Genomic DNA, 19848 nt, shown 5'->3' with positions numbered 1-19848 from the left:
GCACAACTACTGAACCACAGTTTGATTGTATTAACATGTTTTACACACACACACACACACACACACACACACACACACACACACACACACACACACACACACACACACACACACACACACACACACACACACACACACACTCACACTCACTTAAACACACTCCTTTGTTATGTATTTATTACATCTGTGCATATGGCTGAAAAACAAATCCAGTCAGGGAGGTGAGAAAGATGTATTTTGCCTTTCATCAGTGACAGGTGCATTTGCCTACAGTACTTTTACAGTATGCTGCTTCTGAAATCACTACCAAAACAGTGAAAAACACAACTACCTGATTCAGAAATGTAATGTCTGTGTGTATGTTGTCCTGTATGATGGAGATAACATCGTTTTAATGATCATTATGAGACTAGCTTGCTTGCGCATTAGTATAGAGGCTAATGCTGAAATGAGTTAGAATTAGAATTCCTATTGACATACTTAAAGGTTTTATTTTACGGATATTAAACATAAAAAGTAAGTGTTTAATTATTTACCGGTCCGTAACCGAACTGTGGTTGTGGCGATGCATTGCTTTTCATTGCTAGATGGATTCAGAATGTTGGAAGATGCTAGATTGATTGATTGATTGAGACAAAACCATTTGGAGAACGAGGAGATGGAGGAGAGGTAGCAAGCACCTGACTTGGAAAACAGTACCTTTTATTTGATAGTGTGTTTTTTCATGGACACGACATTTCCGTCTTTGTCAATAAAAAAGAAACACCAAAAGGGCACTATTCAATTCTTAGGGCAAAGGGGCAGGTGCTTAAGCCCCTCTTGGGCCCTAACTGTACACGTACGTGCCTTGTGGTGTGTGTCTATTACACCCAGGGCTACTCCTGCAAAAAAATATAAAAAGATGGAAAATGGAAAACCAAACAGAATCTGTCTTTTACAAAAAACTGAAGGAAGACTAAATGGAAATAAATTAAAATAAATAAATGCACGCACGCACGCACGCACACACACACACTGCTCCTGCGGAGGTTGTGTTGAAGGGCGAGTTAGGTGTTGTTAATCATCTCAGTCCATAACACCTGGAGATGCGAGAGACAGATGACTGCAAGTGTGAAAAAAGACAGAAAAAAACACATCATAACAACCAATTAATTTAATTGAACCGCTCACTTTTCTTTTACATCCTATAATATAGATATTTACATTTTCCCTAGTGCCACGCATTCTTTCTGAATGGATGCATTTAGAATTTACTTTAGAAGTGTGGACTGATGTCTCCATATTTGCAGCCTAGGCCTGCCATTGAACATCAGAGAAAATTGCACAATAAATAGCAAGGACCAGTAATTCACGCCAGGAAAAGCAAGTTAAAACAAGAGGCTCAAGTTCTCTTATGCTCTCAACTCTCACATTGATTATCTCTTGATGCAGTGACTGGCTTTATATGACAATCTAAACTTGCAGTTCTTCTTTATTATGACAAAGGAGGCAGGAAGGAGGAGGTTTTTGATTGATTGATTGAATACTTTATTTAGAAGGTTGCAGAGAAAAAGCACATGGAAGTACAGTTTACAATACAAGGTCAACTAAAATGGACCGCTCATGAAAGCCGCAATGGCTTGTTTCAAATCAGATCCTCACATACTCCATTCATGGAGAATGGTATGGAAAGGTATGGAGAGTACATGACATGTGACAGCCTTCAACCAACGTCAATATCGCAATTAAATGACCATAAAAAGGATAAAACGTCAGTGTATTCACAGTTTCGGCCATACTATATAACGTACACAAACCATTTTTCTGTCAATTACTGACAACTCTGTGTGTGTGTGTGTCTGTCTGTCTGTCTGTCTGTCTGTCTGTCTGTCTGTCTGTCTGTCTGTCACTCACTCACTCACTCACTCACTCACTCACTCACTCACTCACTCACTCACTCACTCACTCACTCACTCTGTCTGTCTGTCACTCTGTCTGTCTGACAGACAGACAGACAGACAGACAGACAGACAGACAGACAGACAGAGTGACAGACAGAGTGACAGACTCTGTCTGTCTGTCTGTCTGTGTGCGCGCGTCTCTGTGTTTGTGTGCCGGAAGTAACTTTTTAAAATATTTAACTTTTTAAAACTTTTATTTTAAACTGGAAGTCACTGGAGGTTGGAATGGGCTGGAACTTTGCCCAAATATGACTGACGTCATAGACTGGCCACATGACGTCTGAGATCCACATAGTGGCCAATCAGTTATTAGAGAGACCATGTCTTATTTATATATTTCGCATTTGATTCCATTTTCTCTAATAGTCATTAAAGATTTAGCAAACTTACTTGAATGATTAAGTCAGTGTTGTGTGCCTAATAAGTTGTTGATCATTTAGATTTCGATTATGAATCTGATTTTTAATCCAGGGACTATTTTCAGCTCTTTTCAAATAAATCTGCGCTTTAAAATGCATTAAAATGCAACGATAACATATTAATAACAACATACTGTATAACAAAAACACTGAGAAAAATTAAAGGTGCAATAAAGTTGGATTATCAATCTCATGCATGCAAGTCTCAAGTCTTCTCAAATAGTATTTCATACTGTGGTGCTAAAAAAAGGGGTATCCAGAGGCTTCCTCACAAATTGAGCAAACTGTAATATGCTTTGGAAAATGGTCAATGGTAATGTCAAGTATACCATGAGTCATAGTGAACGGGCTCATTCTTATCCTCCAAGTCAATTTATGTGAGTGATATGCTTCTTTTAGCAATTGCAACCCTGCATTTAAAAGTTTCAGAGCTATCCACACAGTTATTTACTGAAAACACAAACAAACTAAAAAACACCAGACTAAAACTAGCAGAAGTCACAGAAAAAAGGTATTTTTCACAAGCTGAAGCGGCTCACGTCAGTCAGACTTAAATTGACTGTCAATAGAGGACCTTCCTTTCCCTCATATCTTGGTATTGCCTAATCAATATGGTAGCCCATTCCCTGTCTTGTGTCTATATCTCTGGAAGAGACATATCCACAATTGAAGAGTTGTCTGTATAGGTTTGTAAGCGTATAAATTGGATTCTGTTCTTGGACAGGTTAGGCATGATGAATTGTTTTTAAAACTACAGTTGAGAACAACAGAAACTTGATCGACTCTGTGTGTCCCTAAAAAGGTCCATCGATTTGTTGAGCCCTAGTGTCCCTATTCTGGGCATGTCATAATAGGCAAACATTCGGTGAAACTAGGCAAACAACTTCAGATCTACAAGCGTTGTGAGCTTGTAAATCGGCTGTTTTCAGTGAAGACATTTTGTGTAGAGGGGGAAAAGGAGCTGACCAAGTATAGAGCCCTGGGGACCATGATCATTTAAGAAGTGGTTAAGACATGACAATCCCTTGTTTTCTCTTTTCCACAGCACTAATAGATTAGACCAAGCAAGGAACGCCATATAAAGAGCCTAAATGGGTGTAATAATAAGTGTATAATCATCTTTTAAAATGAATTATTAAGGCACACATTTAGGTATTCTGAATTAATTCCCATAATGCTGCTATAACTACTCTTTACACTCAGAGAGTGTTTAAGTAACGCTGGATTCATCTGTGTGTTTTTTTCTAGCTAAAGTAATATAGAGGTGTTAAGGTATTAAGGTTGTTTGGTCATTTATGATGTATGGTGTTCAATCGTGGTATAGATGAAGTCAACCTCCCCAACAAATTGTTGACAAATTAAAGGAGATACCTGAACCTGAATGCATGAGTGGAGAAAGATCACTAATGCATCTGCTTCCATGCAGGTGTACAGACTGCATAATACAATTAAGTAATTAACATCCTGGCATGGCATGCTCTGTGGCATGTATACAAATGCTGAGCACGCCCAGTTGACCTTGATTTTGCATCAAGATGGCAAGAGGAAAAGATCAAAGTGACTATGAAAAAGGGTTCATTATCGGGGCACAGATGGCAGGAGCTTCTGTCACAAAGACTGTGACTAAAGTGACATCTGCATTTCAATCTATGGGAAAGACATCAGCATGTCGTTGCTGTCGGGCAGAAACCTCTTATCTCCATATTTTCACGTAAATTAACGCCGTACTTAATCATGCTACAGTGTCAATCAAAAGCATCACAAGTTGCAGATCTACAAGGTCGAAACGTAGCGCAAAGCGATGCGTTTTGAGCTTGTCGATTTGAGCTACTTTTTCTGTTTTTGAATTTGAATCCTGAAAAGTAATAGTTTTGGACATATGAGGTTTCCAACCGACAGAGACGCTACAGAAATTGTGGTTGAAAGTGCAGATTCATTGGCTGTGATGCTCATGCACGCATTAGTGCATTATTATATTTGGAAAAACAGAAGATCAGCTCTTCCTCAGGTGGCTGAGAAAGTCAATGCAGGACTTGATCAGACTGTGTCAGCAAGAACAGTCCCTGGAAAACTTCATATAGAGGGACATTATTGTAGAGTTCCAATGCATAAACCCCTGATTACAAAGACAAATGTACATTTTGAAGGTCATTAGTGCAAAAACCATAGGCAGTTGGTCTACATGGGGACAAAAGTGATCACAATTTCTTGACAAGTGGGTGGGTGCGTGTGGCGTGCAGCCGTGCACCAGGTACAGGCCTAAATCCAGTGGTGTAAAGTAACTAAGTACATTTACTCAAGTACTGTACGTAAGTACAATTTTGAGGTATTTTTACTTTACTGGAGTATTTCCAATTTTCAGTACTTTTACTTCTACTCCACTTCATCTCAAAGGCAAATATTATACTTTTACTCCATTACAATTATTTGAAAACTTTAGATACTAGTTACCTAGTAGATTATTATTACAAAACATATATTACCCACTTCAGCCCTATATACATTTTGGCCATTTGAAAATAGCCGTGCTCACAATGCGTTGCTATGTGACGCATTGTGTGGGACATTCTGCAAAATGAATACTTTCTACTTTTGGTACTTAAAGTACATTTTGATACCAACACTTTTGTACTTTTACTCTAGTAAATTTTGAATTCCAGACTTTTACTTGATACAGAGTATTTCTACATTGCAGTATTGATACTCTTATTTAAGTAAAAAATGTGAGTACTTTTTCCACCACTGCCTAAATCTTGACCCCTACAGTGAGAGGGGTCCGGTGGCTCTGTTATGCTGTGGAGGACATTTTCCTGGCTTGGTTTGCGTCCACTTGTCCCTTTGGAGGGGAAGGGTCACCGCAAATCAATACAATCACCTTTATCCTATAATGAAACATTTCTATCTTGATTTTGTTTCTGCTTAGTGCAGGTTACTGTATGTATACAGCTTGTATACTGTCATGTAGTATTGCTCATTGTTGATGGTGTTTTTGTGATGTTCTTCTGTTGACTCCTAGTTCTGGTGTCACTACCCTTGCTGTATGTTACTGTACTTCTCTTTCTCTCTCTGCTTAACTGTTGTGCTGCCTCTGGCGACTTAATTTCCCCTGCTGAATCAATAAAGATCTATCTATCTTATCTATCTATCTACTCCCATCAGTGTCTCTGCCAGAATGACAATCCCCCATCCACAGGGCATGGGGTGTCACTGAATGGTTTGATGAGTATGAAAATGATGGGAAACATATGCCATGGCCTTTGATGCTTGCAGTCACCAGAGCTCAAGCAAATTGAACACCTATTGGAGATGTTGGACTGATATTAGACAACGCTCTCCACCACGATTATCAAAATACCAAATGAGGGAATTGTTAGACTAATGTTCCATCCCCCCAGTAGAGTTCCAGAGACCTGTAAAATCAATGCCTAGGCAATTTGAAGCTGTTCTGGTTGTAAGCCTTACTAAGACGCACTATGTTTTGTTTTGTTTTTCTTTTAATTTGTCAACTGTATATATATTGTGAACTCATGAGCTTGCAAGGCTATTTACTTCATAAATTAACACATAGATTACCATTATTGAACCGATTTAGTGGCACCATAGAGTGATAGAATGTTCTCCAGTTCAGTTTTTCACACAACTGAGCCATTTACAAGCATAATAGGCAGTTAAGCTGTGGACACAATTTCTTTATTCTATCATTTTATCATATTCTAAGAATTTCTCTCAGTTCAGCTCCTGTGACTGGTGGGGTGGGAGGTGTATACTGGTTATAGCCTATACTCCTTGGACAAAATTGCCATACAATTCTAAGTACTTAATTAAGTTAATATTTCAGTAATAAATAACTTACTTTTCATTGACATGTAGATGATCTGGTAGTGGGTATGGGACAATCCATTGTTAATAACAAGCAATGCAATCTACAGTATAACCTGTACTGGATCATGCAGTGAGTAGAGTACAGCCCTCTCCTTTTCTTTCGGGCTGTCACCCAGACGTTGCGAGAGACATTGCAGTTTTTCTGGAATTTCCTGGTAGACCATTTGGTTGTGTTTAAAGAACACATGGTGCCAAATCACTTGGACTTGATTCATAATAGGTTATCTTGTTTAGAATTCCAGCCATACCATGCCAGAACTTTTTACGCCAAGCGTTTAAAAACTTAAACTCTCTCTCTCTCTCTCTATATATATATATATATATATATATATATACTTAGTGAAACAGACCGGAGTTGCCTCTGTGTACTTGGTCTGCCCTTGTTTCCTTAATAAACATAAACTCTCTATGCCAGAAATAGTAGACGACGCGTTGTGAGCTTGTAGATCGTCTATTTCTGACAAGTGGTTAAAAGTCATGACAACTGCAGGCTACTGTATAAAACAGTTGGTTCTCAACGTGGGGGCCGGGACCCCCCCCATGGGTCCTTGATGGGGGTTCCAGGGGGTCCCCAGCTAAAAGATCGATAAGTTAGGAACCAAATGGACCCTTACTAACTCAGAGTGTACAACTTGTAATGGACCCTTTTGGGTCCATTCGGGTTCCATTTGTGCGCTCTCAAGAGTTAAATTACCACTGAGGATTTTACAGAATAGATTGGGGTCCCAGAGATAGAAACAGTGTCACATGGGGGTTCGTGGCCTAAAAATGCATATCCAACTGGGGGTCCTTGAAATTAAAGGGGGTTGAGAATGACTGGTTATATTCTCTCCATGGTTGTTCCTCGTATGTGTTTATTTTTGCAGACGTGTGTAACTGTCTGGTGGTTGACTGGAAGTGGTTAGGGTCACGACATAAATGACAGGGTTTGGAGGAGGCTGACGTCGTGGGGGGGCCCCTGCATCCATCCATCCATCCAAGTTACCAAGTTACCAACAGGAAGGGGGGGGGGGGGCAGTCAGACACTATACAAGTCTACAAATATTTAGTTATAGACTTCAGAGCCTAAACAGCTGGTCTTTCCCGTCATTGGAGGACTGGGTTGGTGGATGTCATGGAAGGCTGGTCCTGTATTAGAGAGATTGTTTTTTAGCATGAAGTTTTTCTGCAAATCGTGGTGGTGGTGGAGCACGAACCAGGAAGACACACACACACACACACACACACACACACACACACACACACACACACACACACACACACACACACACACACACACACACACACACCAGCACCACCGTCCTCCTCCTCCTCCTCCTCTTCCTCCACCACCACCACTCCTCCTCCTCTCCTCCACTCCTCCTCCCAGTACTGAGCTCCCTCTGCTCTGCTCTCAGCTCTGCCATCACACCACCACCACCACCAGCCTCCACTCCAAGCTCCACATTACATTGAAAACGACGATCCTCTCGACCCAGCCAGGCGACAGACAGACAGTCATGTCGGCGAGCGTAAGTTACAATAACCCCCGATGTGTTGTATATTACGGCGTTGATCTGGCGATTCTCGTGCCGTGGCTTTGAAGTTGCGTGTTTTTCCGTCCAAAAAGAGAGAAGAGCAGAACATATTTTCGCCTCCTCTCTCTCTCTCCCTCCCTCTCTCTCTCTGTCTCTCTCGGCGTTCGAAACCCTCAACTGGAAGCGATATATCGCTGCCATATCCTCGTATAGAGATGGAACTGTAACACACACTGTTATTATTGGTCATAACAATCGGCCGTCAGAAATCCTTTGGGGAGGAGATATTGCTATCGCTGTTGTTTTGGTTGGTGTTGTGTGTGTGTGTGTGTGTGTGTGTGTGTGTGTGTGTGTGTGTGTGTGTGTAGGCTGCTGGTTAGAAGAACAGAACCCCAAGCCCCGTTGGTTTTATTTTAGAGCTTCGTTTAGACTTCATCGTAACAACGGCGAAGAATGGGGAACCGATCTACAAGCCTATGCGTGCATGGTGTAGTGTAGATCGTTTCTCTTGTAGGCTATGTTGTAGCCTATATGGGGTCTTTTCGGCAAGCGACACGGCGGTACTACCTCGTATAATCGAGGCTTATATACGTCAAGCGCTGTGCCTGTACTGTACATACCTACTGTAATATCCTATCATAGATGTTATACTGTACATTACCCTACTGTAATAGCCTATCATGGATACAAAAAAACGTCCGATCATAAGACATCGGCACACACTTGAGGACTAGGACATCGTTGTCCTAGTCCTCAAGTGTGTGCCGATGTCTTATGATCGGACGTTTTTGGTTTCGATCTGACCACACCACCATGCATGCAGGCACGCGCGCACACACACACACACACACACACACACACACACACACACACACACACACACACACACACACACACACACACACACACACACACACACACACACACTATATTAGCCTACTGTACGGGCTGTAAACCTATGGTGGTGCAAGTTGTTTTTGTTGGTCTTATATATAAACAATTGGCTCCTGAGAGAAATGTTTGGAATTCTTCTGTAGGCTCTCTCTCTCTCTCTCTCTCTCTCTCTCTCTCTCTCTCTCTCTCTCTCTCTCTCTCTCTCTCTCTCTCTCTCCTGATAAACCCCTACATACAAGCCAACGCCTCTTGCCTTTCCAGCCGGCTGCCGACCAGCTCTGTGACATGGGAAATGTAAAATAAATATTAGCCTACTGGGTTATTATCTGGTGGAAATAATAGGCTTCCTTACCCTAGTGTTTTGTATTTATTTTATGGGTTTTTTCTCTATCTGACACCTCTGGCTGTGGCAGGGTCTCTAGCCTATACCTGAAAGTTGAAAGGAGAGTCTGTAGGCTATTAAGCAGTTAATTACAATACAGGTGCTGTATGGCTGATGAGCGACTTGTGATTGTAAATCTGTTGATTTGCCTACAGAATGATTGTTTTTTTAGACTGCAAGGCATAACATCATCAAAACCAACCTCTATGTAGAGTAGTTTCTTCTATGGACCGATAGACTAATGCATAAAACTTTATTTGGGTCTTGTTGTGTTGATGATGAAGTACAGCTGGAATGTACCTGCTTTATTGGAACCTGTAGCCTAGAGCTTCAATTAAAACGTAATGGAGCAATTCGGTAATGGAGCATTGTAATTTTGTCCAAAAAAAAAGTCTTTTTGGGCCTGCAATCGATAAAAGGCCAGTCATGTTTCGTATAGATAATTGTTGCCGTTGTTGGAATTAACATAACATTAAGCATATGTTGCTGTGTCTGCTTTTCCTCTCCCTATCTGGTGAAATACATGGAAATCAGAACAGCCTTATGGGACTTGTAAACATGATTTGCTGGTATGCATGTTAATTAATGTTTAAACGGTTCTGGATGTGACTTCTGCATTTTTGACATTCACCATCAGCAAGTTTTGAAAAATCTCATAACCTAAATCTTCCCCAGACCACGTGGCTGTCTAAAGAACCTAATGTGCAGACTCTGTAGGGCTGTGAGAGAGGAGTCTGTAGCCTATTTTCTAACCAATTAGAGATGGGGTGCAGGGTCATTGATCTCTTCTCTGTAAACGTGAAATTAATTTCTTAGAATCACCAGGCCTAGCTGTGCTTATAAAACCAAATTGCTATAATGGTCAGAACACGGCCTTGTGAAGTAGCCTCTAATGTCTCTATTCCTCAGTGTTTCTCTCTCATTGCTGTGCTTGTGCTAAAAGAGATGGGTAGCAATAATTAATCACCGGCCCTTGTAGCCCAATGAAACAAACTATACTGCACATTACCATAATATCAAGGTCAGCGTAAAAATCCATTGTTTCAACTCTCAAAAGACACTGGAAAATAGTCAGGGAAACATAATTGTAATCTCCTGCACTATAAGAAATTATTGAAAGTTTCACTGACTGTCTTCTTTTACGGCATGGCTGTAGGAGCTAGCATAATAGTGTGTGCGTGTGCGTGCGTGTGTGTGTGTCTGTCTGTCTGTCTGTCTGTGTCAGCAAATCTCAGAAACCGCTGGACCGATCAGTGGGAAATGTCTTGTACACATGCCAGTAGGCCAACTTATTACCCCATTCTTCCCCTTTTAAATGTATTTTAATTTAACTTAAATCCTTTAATGGGAGTTAATGAGGCTTGGATTGGGCTGAAACCTTGCCCAAATATGGAGCCATATGTCATAGATATGTCATAGTGACGTAGAGTGGCCATGTGAAGTCTGAGATCCACAGGAAGCCCACCGTTACTAGACCCTATCTTGTTTTGAGTTAATTTGGACCAAATCCTCTTTCATGCAAGACACAGTGAAAGTGTTTGAATTAGCAGTATTGTAAATTAGTCTCTCTGTGTGATGGGGAAGAGTCAGCTGTGAACTCATGCAGGATGATTTCTTGCGGGGAGAGCAAGGCCCATGTTCCAGTTAAGATCTTGTTGACAGCACTACTATGATATAAAGCTCAGCTGCTCAGGCAGGCTTTGTCTTTATCAGCGGAGCGACTTTAGGCATCACAGTTCACATTCAGGATTTTCTAGAGAGGCGTGTTTGCACATATGACTGTGCACGGCAAAATGTTAATTGTTAATCTATCCATTTGTAACTCTGAGAAACCAAAGGGTCCACTTGGTTTCATTTTGAACACAGTTAAATCAGCCTAGGACTTTACTGAATGCAGTGTTACCTGTACTGTAGATGTCTTGTCTTTTGTGATGCTTGCCAGTCCACAAACAGATTCCCCAGACTGTAAAAAAATACCTCATAGAGTGGTTGGCTTTATTTAGTTTTTGTGTGGTGTGTTGTTTTCCTTGCATGTATTCTTTTCCACTACTTGAATTGACACCCCTTGACCACACAAGCTACTCAATAGAGCCCGACCAATACCAGAATGTTGGGTCAGATATCAATTCCGACTTTTGGAGAGTCCTAGACCATCGATTACAGAAGTTTTGACTGATATTTTGTAAAAAATAAATGAATATATTATAATAATGATGATAATGATAAATCAATTTGAAAAACTTTAATTTGATTAAGGTTTCTGTTTGACAACATTTTACAACTTAAATAAATACAAATAAACACAAATAACCTTTTGATAATATTTTTTTATTAAGTATATATAAGCTTCAATATATGAAAATTACATTTAACTTTAATTACAATGAACAAGTAAATATAAAATGCACACTTTATTTATCCGCCCTATTTTAAAAAACCTTTTCACCTAATGTATTATGACATATGCCCAAAACAGGGACACCAGGTTGAAAGTGATAAAAACAACATGTCAGCTGTATAATTGCCCGTACTGATGTCTAGCATGTAGTGTGCGTTCTGTTTGAACACAGTTCCCACAGTATACGAATGGAAAATAATTGTATTGGCTACATTGCTTAGCATTATTCAGAGACCAATCAATGTCGTTATTTTCAACCTGCTTTTAACCCTATCTCTATCAACTGTGCTATAAAAATACAGTTTGTTATTACAATTGTATATGGCCCTGTAATACTGTAATACTATAGAAAGATGTTTTAAATTATTTTACTTATAACATCTTTCATGACACCAGTGTGTAGGTTGTTTAGTTGTTCACCTCATTCAAATGAGAAGCAGTTATATGGGCATTTATCTAGGCGGGTCTGCTATTTATACACCTCTTTGCAAATACATGCATTTTAGATCCTATCAGTATGCCGAAAGGCAATTGTTGTCCTCCATAGTACGAGGGTGTCACTTGCTAAAAAGAATCGATCTACAACCAACAATGTGTTATATTGTCATGTTGTTGTTTGTTGTAGATCAGTTATTTTTGGTGGGAGATAGCCTTGTCTGATGTGGTATAAATTATACTATACACAGGCCACAGCCTAGGTTGACCAAAAAACGGAAATCTTAAGGTTTGTTGCAGAATTCCTTCTTGTTGTGCTTTCAGAAAGATGCAGGAATTAAACAGTGAGGCAAGGAGCCTCTATGACTGCCCCCCCCCCCGCATGCAGCAACAAACAAACTAATTATTAGAGAAAATTGGTTGTATTGAGAGACTACATTACACGTTTAAATGTAACCACCAGCACAACTGCTATGACCTCCTGAATTAAGTACTCAGCAGGAAAATGTGTTTTTGCTCTGAAGGAGAATGCGTCCTTGAGTTTTTGCATCTACAGCAATGCCAAATAGAAAATAAAACATGAAAGTTACAATACGACTTGAGTGGCTCCATTGCCTACTCAATACACTTTAATCACCATTCATCAATTTGTCATGCGTGTTTTTCTTCAGATCAACTCCCAGTAGGTGTTTGTCAGTTTTCAGTGTCAGATTTGTGGCTCTTCAAAAGCTACTGCGGAGACATGGAAATAAAACATATTTGAAGAAAAAGGTTCTATGTGACTGCAAAATGATTGTAATGAGGCTGTCGCTGTCTGTCTGCCTGTATGTTTATTTCTATCCACGTCAATACACTGTATCATCATCAAATCACAAAACAAAACCGTGAAACGTCATGGATTAGATGTAACAATATCTGACATTATGGTACAACTTGGTGGGCAAAGGTCGAGGTCTAGAAGGTCACCTTTTCAGTACATTTTCATGCATAAATTCTGAACTCTCGTTAGAAGGGTGTGACTGATAGCATTTGAAAGCTTGCCTGATGCAGTGGTGGTGGATACAGGATGTTTCTAATGACTCGGCCTGGAAAAATCTGGATGGGCCCCGAGTCTCTTTGAGCTTCGATATTGTATTAACTGGGGAATGATGTCAGTGTGACTGTGACAGTTCTTCACTGTGTATTTGGGTGCTTTCCATGAGTGGCATGCCGGAAAAATAGTGGCAGCTGCGGCTGGTCCATCGCGGCCCGGAAAGGTGATGCGCCCCGGTGGAATCCAAGCATAAGAGGACGTTATCATGAATCTCATAAGTTGGGGCAAGCGGTCAATCTGGGTGGGCCGTTGATCCGCCCCTGGTCTCAAGCCAGGTGCTGAGCTAGGTTATTCACACCTCTTGGTTTCTGTGTGTGACTTGAAGTTCTTCCACTATTACTACAGTTATCTCCAAACTGGCAAGAGCAAGACCCTTTCATGTATGATTGCATTATCTATGGTCTGTTGATTTACATTGTGAACAGGTCTATGTAAAGATTAAACCCTCAAAAAGTTCGGGTGCACCATGTCCTTATTGACCGACTTTTAGTTCTTCTCCCTCTTTCGGGCTACAGTGGGTCTGCTGACCATTGATTCTGCCCTGCTTAAATTTCATGAGTCAGCATGGACTCAACCTGATCACCCTCATCCCGAAAGGAAACTCTCTGATGAGTGCCGTTCTGTTCTTCATGTCGATTATACAGTTGTGCTGAACAAAAGCCGTAGTCAATATTTACATTTACAAACAATTTGGAGATAATCTCACTCAAAATGGGACAAATTGAACTACAGCGTTCTCCTGATTGTAACTCTTAAGTATAAAAGTGTACGTTTTTTTTAACACATTGAGTCAAATTAACCTTCAAGATTTTACTGTGCTGTTTACTGTACTGTTGACAGCAGGGGAGAGTAGTGGAGAAGAGAGAAGGCCTATGATAGAATGTACTAGGTCAGGTGACTCTCAATGTGGGTCTGGGGACCCCAAAGGTCCTTGCATGGATTCCAGGGAGTCCCCAGCTAAATGATTTATAGTTAGGAAGTTAATAATAATAATAAACTTTATTTGTATTGCACCTTTCATGTCATGAAATTCAGCTCAAAGTGCTTTACAGAGCAAGAATAAAGCACAAGTGCTTTACAGAAAATGTACAAATAATTTAACAATAAAGCAAAAAAAAATAAAAGCCAGAGTGAATAAATAGGTCTTGAGCTGTGCTTTAAAGCTATCCACAGAGGCTGCCTGTCTTAGGTGTAATGGGAGTTTATTCCAAGCCGTCGGCCCGTAGAAGCAGAATGCTGCTTCACTGTGTTTTTTTATATTCAAATCAAAGTTAGGAACCAAATGGAGTCTTACTGGGCTGTAACTCTGAGAGTGTACAATCTCCATTTGTACACTCATGGAGTTAAAATAACACTGAGGATTTTACCTCCACTGAGGTAGAGGATTTGCCTCCAGTGTTTAGCGTTCACCATCTACTGTATTTGCTTATTTTCTAAACTGTGGACCACTGGTTAATGTTTGCCTGTATTATCTCAACGATTTGATGCCATTATGGTGATCAGTGGTGGACAATAACAAAGCACATTTACTTGAGTACTGTACTTAAGTAAATGTATATATAGGTATATGTACTGTATATGTACTTTACTTGAGTATTTGCATTTTTGGATACTTTATAAGTATATAATGAATTAACCACTTAAGCCTTCAAAATATAGTGAAAATAACATGTACAAGCTTGTAGATCTGCTATTTGCACTATTAGTGATATTTTTGCACATTTCTGGAAAATATATTTGTTGACATTTAAAAATGTCAACATTTTAATATAGCAATGCATTGATGATAAAAAAGAAAATATGCTTTGTAATTTGTACTTACGATTATCTAGTGGCTTTGATGCCATTGTGGTGATTCTAATAAATGACTCGTATGGCTGTTCTTGTCGTCCCTCCAGGCCCCGTGGAGCAGCATGTGATGACTGGCGCCCGGCAGAAGGCTTCCCTCAGGCAGAGCCGCAGCACTGAGAGGTGGGACAGCTGCCCCCGCCGGCCACATGGTGACAACATGGACCAGGCCTGGACTGAGCGCTCGCTGCGATTCGGCAGGACCAAGAGGATAAACGAGACCATCAGACAGGGGCCAGAAGGCGTGGCCAAGAGGATGAGCGGCAGGAAGCGGAAGCGCTCCTCGGACCACCAGAAGAGAAAGCCGGAGCGGAGGCGCGACAAGAAGCGGGACAGGAAGTCGTATCCTCTGCGGGGGCGGGGCGGCGGGGGCTCCGAGGACGAGGGGCTCAGCTGCCACGTTCTCCTCACCCGGGTGGACGAAGGCGACAAAGAACCAAAGGGGCCTGAGAACCGACGGAAAAAACACGGCCGCCGCCGCCGCCGAAAGCCGTCTCTCAAAAAGCCCAGAACCAGTAAGCGAAAAGGCAGCGGCGGAGAAAGAGAGGCTAAGATTACACCAAAAAACAAACCTAAATCAAACCGAGTCAGTCCGAGTCCGAGTCAGGATGAGTGTGTGAACGTCCCTGAGCCCCGCAAGCGCCGGCTAGCCTCGCTCAACGCCGAGGCGGTGAACAGCCTGCTACTTGAAAGAGCCACCGACCCGCACCAGCCGGCAGCTAAACAGGCCAAGAGACAGCAGGAGGAGCCCGGCGGCGCTGCGGGGGCGTCCCTGGACGCAGACACGGCCAAGAGCGGGTGTCCTCCCGGAGCTCCCAAGGCCTCACGAGGCACCGCGGGCAAAGCCTCCCCGCGACACAAGCTGTCACCGTGCCAAAGCTCCAAGCAGGTGAAGAAGGCCAAAGCCTGTCAGGGAGGAGACGAGGGCGGGGCTATGAGTCAGGAGAGTCTGGACGCCCCCGCCCCCAGACGTCTGGCGGGCCTCAACGCCGCCGCCCTGCTGAGGCTGACCGGCTCCTCGGCCAGCAGCAAACAGAGAGTCAAAGCCACGCCTACGGCGACCGTCACCGCGGACTGCAAAGCTCCGGCCGCGGCCGCGGCCGCCTCCACGACCCCAAAGCAACAGCCCCGGGTCAAACTCAAACCCAAGGAGTGTTCGCAAAAACAGAAGGGGGAGGGTTCTTCTTCCCAACAGGGAGGCTCAACGGCGGGCAAGAACAAGGCGGGCTTTGAGCCCAAGGTGGAGTGGGAGACGGGCAGCTGCACCCACCGGTTGACCAAACCGGGGTACCAGCAGCGCAGCAGCATGCTGGCGTACCCACTCAAATCGGTGAAAGAGGAACAGGTGGAGACCGAGCTGAGCCCGTACTACTGTTGTCCCCCGGAGGGCTCGGTGGAGTACTGCCACCGCCTCGCCTTCTTCCTGGGCCAGGAGGCCTACAGGGACCCGGACGACCAGTCCCTCAACTCAGCCATGACCCCCGTGAAACGCGAGTGCCTGGTGACCTCACCGTCCCTGACCCACTCCCACCCCCACACAGCCCTGGCGCTCAGCCCCCACCCATGCCTGTGCACCGCCGAACACTGCTTCTCTCACGGCTACTACGTGCACATCGCCCACCCCGCACACACTGGAACCACGCCGGCGACCCTGGCCCCGCGGCCCCTGAACTTTGGCCCCTCCACTTTGTGCCCTAATCGAATGGCCGGCTCCAAGCTGCTGGGACCGCGGGTGTCCCACCCCTCAGGACTGGCCCACCCGGCCTTCTGCGGCTCGGTGGGCTCGCCCTGCTACGGCGAAGCCTGCAGGATCAGCGGCTGCGCCTACCGAGCAATGCCTCCCGTCACCAGCAGGGGGTGTACTTTTAGCACAGGATGCACTGGTTGCACACACAGCATCAAAACAGGTGAGAAGGAGCTGAAAATAATGGGTGATTGATTGCTAAGGCCTGATTTATACTTTATACAGTCAATCAAACTAATTGATTTAATTGATTATAAAAAAATATTGATAATTGACTTTAATTAAAAAAATATAGATTTTGGGGGGGAACATTTAAAAAACTGTTTTAAATATATGTATAGCAAAAATAGCAGATCTACAAGCTCAAAACGTGTCACGATGCGATGCATTGTGAGGCTGTAAATCTGCTATTTTTTAACACAACCTTAATTGGCATCATTGGTAAAACCTGTGAAGGAAGCAAGGAAGCGGCCCAATTTCTTTCCAATATGGCTGCCTTGCATAGAGCCTATTAGCTTTGTGAAATGCTTGACACGACAAAATTGTCTGTAAACGCTGTCATCGATTTCAAATCAAGACGCTTGCTGTAAATTGGTAGAATGACTTGTGTGACTTAAGTAATGATGTGAAGAGGGATGCCTTTTTGTTATTGGTTTTATTTCAATCAATGGCCATCATTGTGAAATCAGCCCCAACACGTTGGAGATAAAAATCAAGAGCAGCAGGCTAAGATGCAGCGATGATTCATTCAGGCTTTATATCTTAGGCTAATATCAAGTGTGGAGCAATTGGCAAATGTAGTGTAAGAGTTACATTTCAGAGTTATCTTTTGAGCTTGTCTGAGACGTGTATTAAATGTTTCATCAAGAATCATGGTAGAACAAATATTTACATTGGTCCAGAATTGGACGGGTGGCTCATTCTGCCCCCCATGGCATCGATGCCGGGTCCGCTCCGTTCGTACGGCCCTTCACTCTCACGCGCTCATTTCAAGCTGAAATGATGAAGCGTTACAATTTTCCATTTGGCTTATCTGTAATTATGACAGAATAGCTTATCTCAAACATGGGCCCGGATTCAGAGTGATTACTTACAGAACTTATTTTGTCTTGCGTTGTCTGCTGTCTGCCTCTGGCCAGCGATTTGGCTCCCACACACTCAGCCATAGACTTAAACTACAGTTGTAGTTATGAAGGATAAGATTTAGATATGGCTTGATAAAGAACCCCGGGCCTATATACAATGTTTCTGTATCAGCCTTGTTATATATCATTGAATTGTAAAACAAGCATGTGAAGTAAATCTTTGTTTAAGTAGAGCCTCGGGGGAATTGTGCGATTTGCTTATTTTGAAGCTTAATGCTGTAGTGTCCTGCGGTGTCCCACAGCGAAAAATAGCCGATCTACAAGCTCACGACTTAGATCGGCTATTTTTGGCACACTACACCGGCGTACGACGAAGTATAAATCGGGCTTTAGGCCATATTTCAACGGATCCGACGATGAAATAGTCCCTCTGTTGCACCAGTGTGGTTCATCTCTATTTCTCTCTCTCCCTCCCTTCGTCCAGAGAGTTACTCGTCCTCCCAGGGTGAGCATAGTCCCTCCCTGCTGGTGAGCCCCGCTCTGTCCAGCTGCCCTCTTCCCAGCGTGTCCCCCTCCTCCACCCAGGCCAAACCCCACCTCCTCAACCCGCTGACCGGGGGGCGAGAGCAGCCCCCCCCGGCCAGGATGAAACTGGCCAGGGAGTGTCCGCAGAGCACCAAGCCGTCCGACGGCTCCGTGTCCCCGGTCCGCACCCGGCTGTCTCAGAAGCAGCCGTCGCCCACGCCGCCGGCGGCCGCGGCCACGGCCAGCCTGGGCGGAGCCAAACAGAAGAGAATCAGCCGTCGACGGGCCACCAACGGCTGGAGGCCCGTCGGAGTGCCTACGGAGAAGGATGTCTTCATCGCCGTAGGTTTCTCGGGGGGGGGGAGCGTGTGTGTGTGTTCATGTTCACGTGCTTGTGTATGCATGTTTGAATGTGTGAATGCACATGCCCATGTATGTGAGTGTGTGTGCGTGCGTGAGAGCGTGTGTGTGCGTGTGTGTGCATGTGTGTTGAGGAAAATACAAAAGTAAAGTGCGAGTCTTATGAACAACTGTGGGAGCAAACCGAATCTCTAGGGCTTACATGTTGAGGGAAGGCACTGTACCTTCCCTTACCATGTAAGCCCTAGAGATTCTTCACACAACGATGGATGGCGAAAATACAATACTACAACCTCACAACATTGTGAGCTTGTAGATCTGCTGTTTTTGCTATTTTGGAAAAATGCGATTTACTTCTATAAAGTTATTTAGAAAGGTTTGTTGAAAATGTCTGCCTATAATGACATGATAGGGATCCCAGGTTGGCGGCCGATCTACACCAAACTTTCCAAAGGAAGCGTATGCGTGGCGCGTACAGCACGTTTGTTTAGATCCAATTGATTATCAGTGATACCGGCTACACCAGGTGCGCGGATACGCGAGTCTCCCATACGCAGACTTTTAAAATAGGACTGGATCTAAAAGCGTGTGTGCGTATATGCACGCGTGTGCGTTGTGTGTGCAAAAGGTCTCTGGTGTAGATGGGCCGTGAAAGTGGTTAAACATCCTTTTAGAAGGTTGGAGTCAGTTGTTCTATAAGGTTAAAGGCAGTGTGATATTTCTTTGTTAAAACAAACGTTTTTTTGTTAAAAGGTTAAACCTCTATATTCTGATAGTAGTCATTGCTATAAGGTGGTCTCCCCGTCTCTCCAGCTCTTTAATAAACAGAAAATACATTTTCAGGTGTGTAACAGGTTGGTATCCCGACCTGAAAATGCATTTTCTGTTTACTAAAGAGCTGGAGAGGCGGGAGACCCCTGTTACTAAACAAACACTCGATAGCAATGATTACTATCAGAATATAGAGCTATTTAACACTTATTTCAACAAACAAATATCGCTTACCCTACCATTAAATAATAAAGGTTAATGTCAACTCATGAGAAATACAGTTGCACTGAATCCTGAAGACTTATTTATGTAAGTGTTAATTAAGATCAGAAGCACTGGCGTATGGTGACATAACGGTGTGACTAGTTATGAATCACACAAGATCCCTACAGTGTGTATTATATTCAGTGGTTTTACATATGCTTTGGTAAGCATAGGCTTAGCATAAGCCTATGCAATAAGCATAGCATACAGCACACAATATAAGCATAGCCTTTGCTATAAGCATAGCATACAGTACTCAATATAAACATAGCCTATGCTATAAGAATAGGT

The 19848-nt window shown here is 43.0% G+C and overlaps 1 protein-coding gene across 2 annotated transcripts in view; it reads left to right on the top strand.

The window, feature by feature from the left end:
* LOC311062717 (uncharacterized protein) overlaps positions 1 to 19848 on the top strand; it is a 41677-nt gene that overhangs the window by 12105 nt on the left and 9724 nt on the right. Inside the window, exons 1-3 of one of the 2 annotated variants that reach the window (XM_084081929.1) lie at positions 7652 to 7752; positions 14859 to 16715; positions 18122 to 18504. In XM_084081929.1, coding sequence (XP_083938055.1) covers positions 14879 to 16715; positions 18122 to 18504 — 2220 coding nt within the window. In that variant the 5' untranslated portion in view covers positions 7652 to 7752; positions 14859 to 14878. Of the gene's footprint in view, positions 1 to 7651; positions 7753 to 14858; positions 16716 to 18121; positions 18505 to 19848 lie in introns of those variants that run through there. The other variant, XM_084081930.1, reaches the window with a different exon arrangement.

The sequence above is a fragment of the Gymnoscopelus microlampas genome, assembly GCF_963454915.1.
Source record: "Gymnoscopelus microlampas genome assembly, chromosome: 16".
NCBI classification, from domain to species: Eukaryota; Metazoa; Chordata; class Actinopteri; order Myctophiformes; family Myctophidae; genus Gymnoscopelus; species Gymnoscopelus microlampas.
The sequence above is the reverse complement of the archived record's forward strand: the minus strand, read 5'-3'. Positions and strand labels throughout refer to the sequence as shown.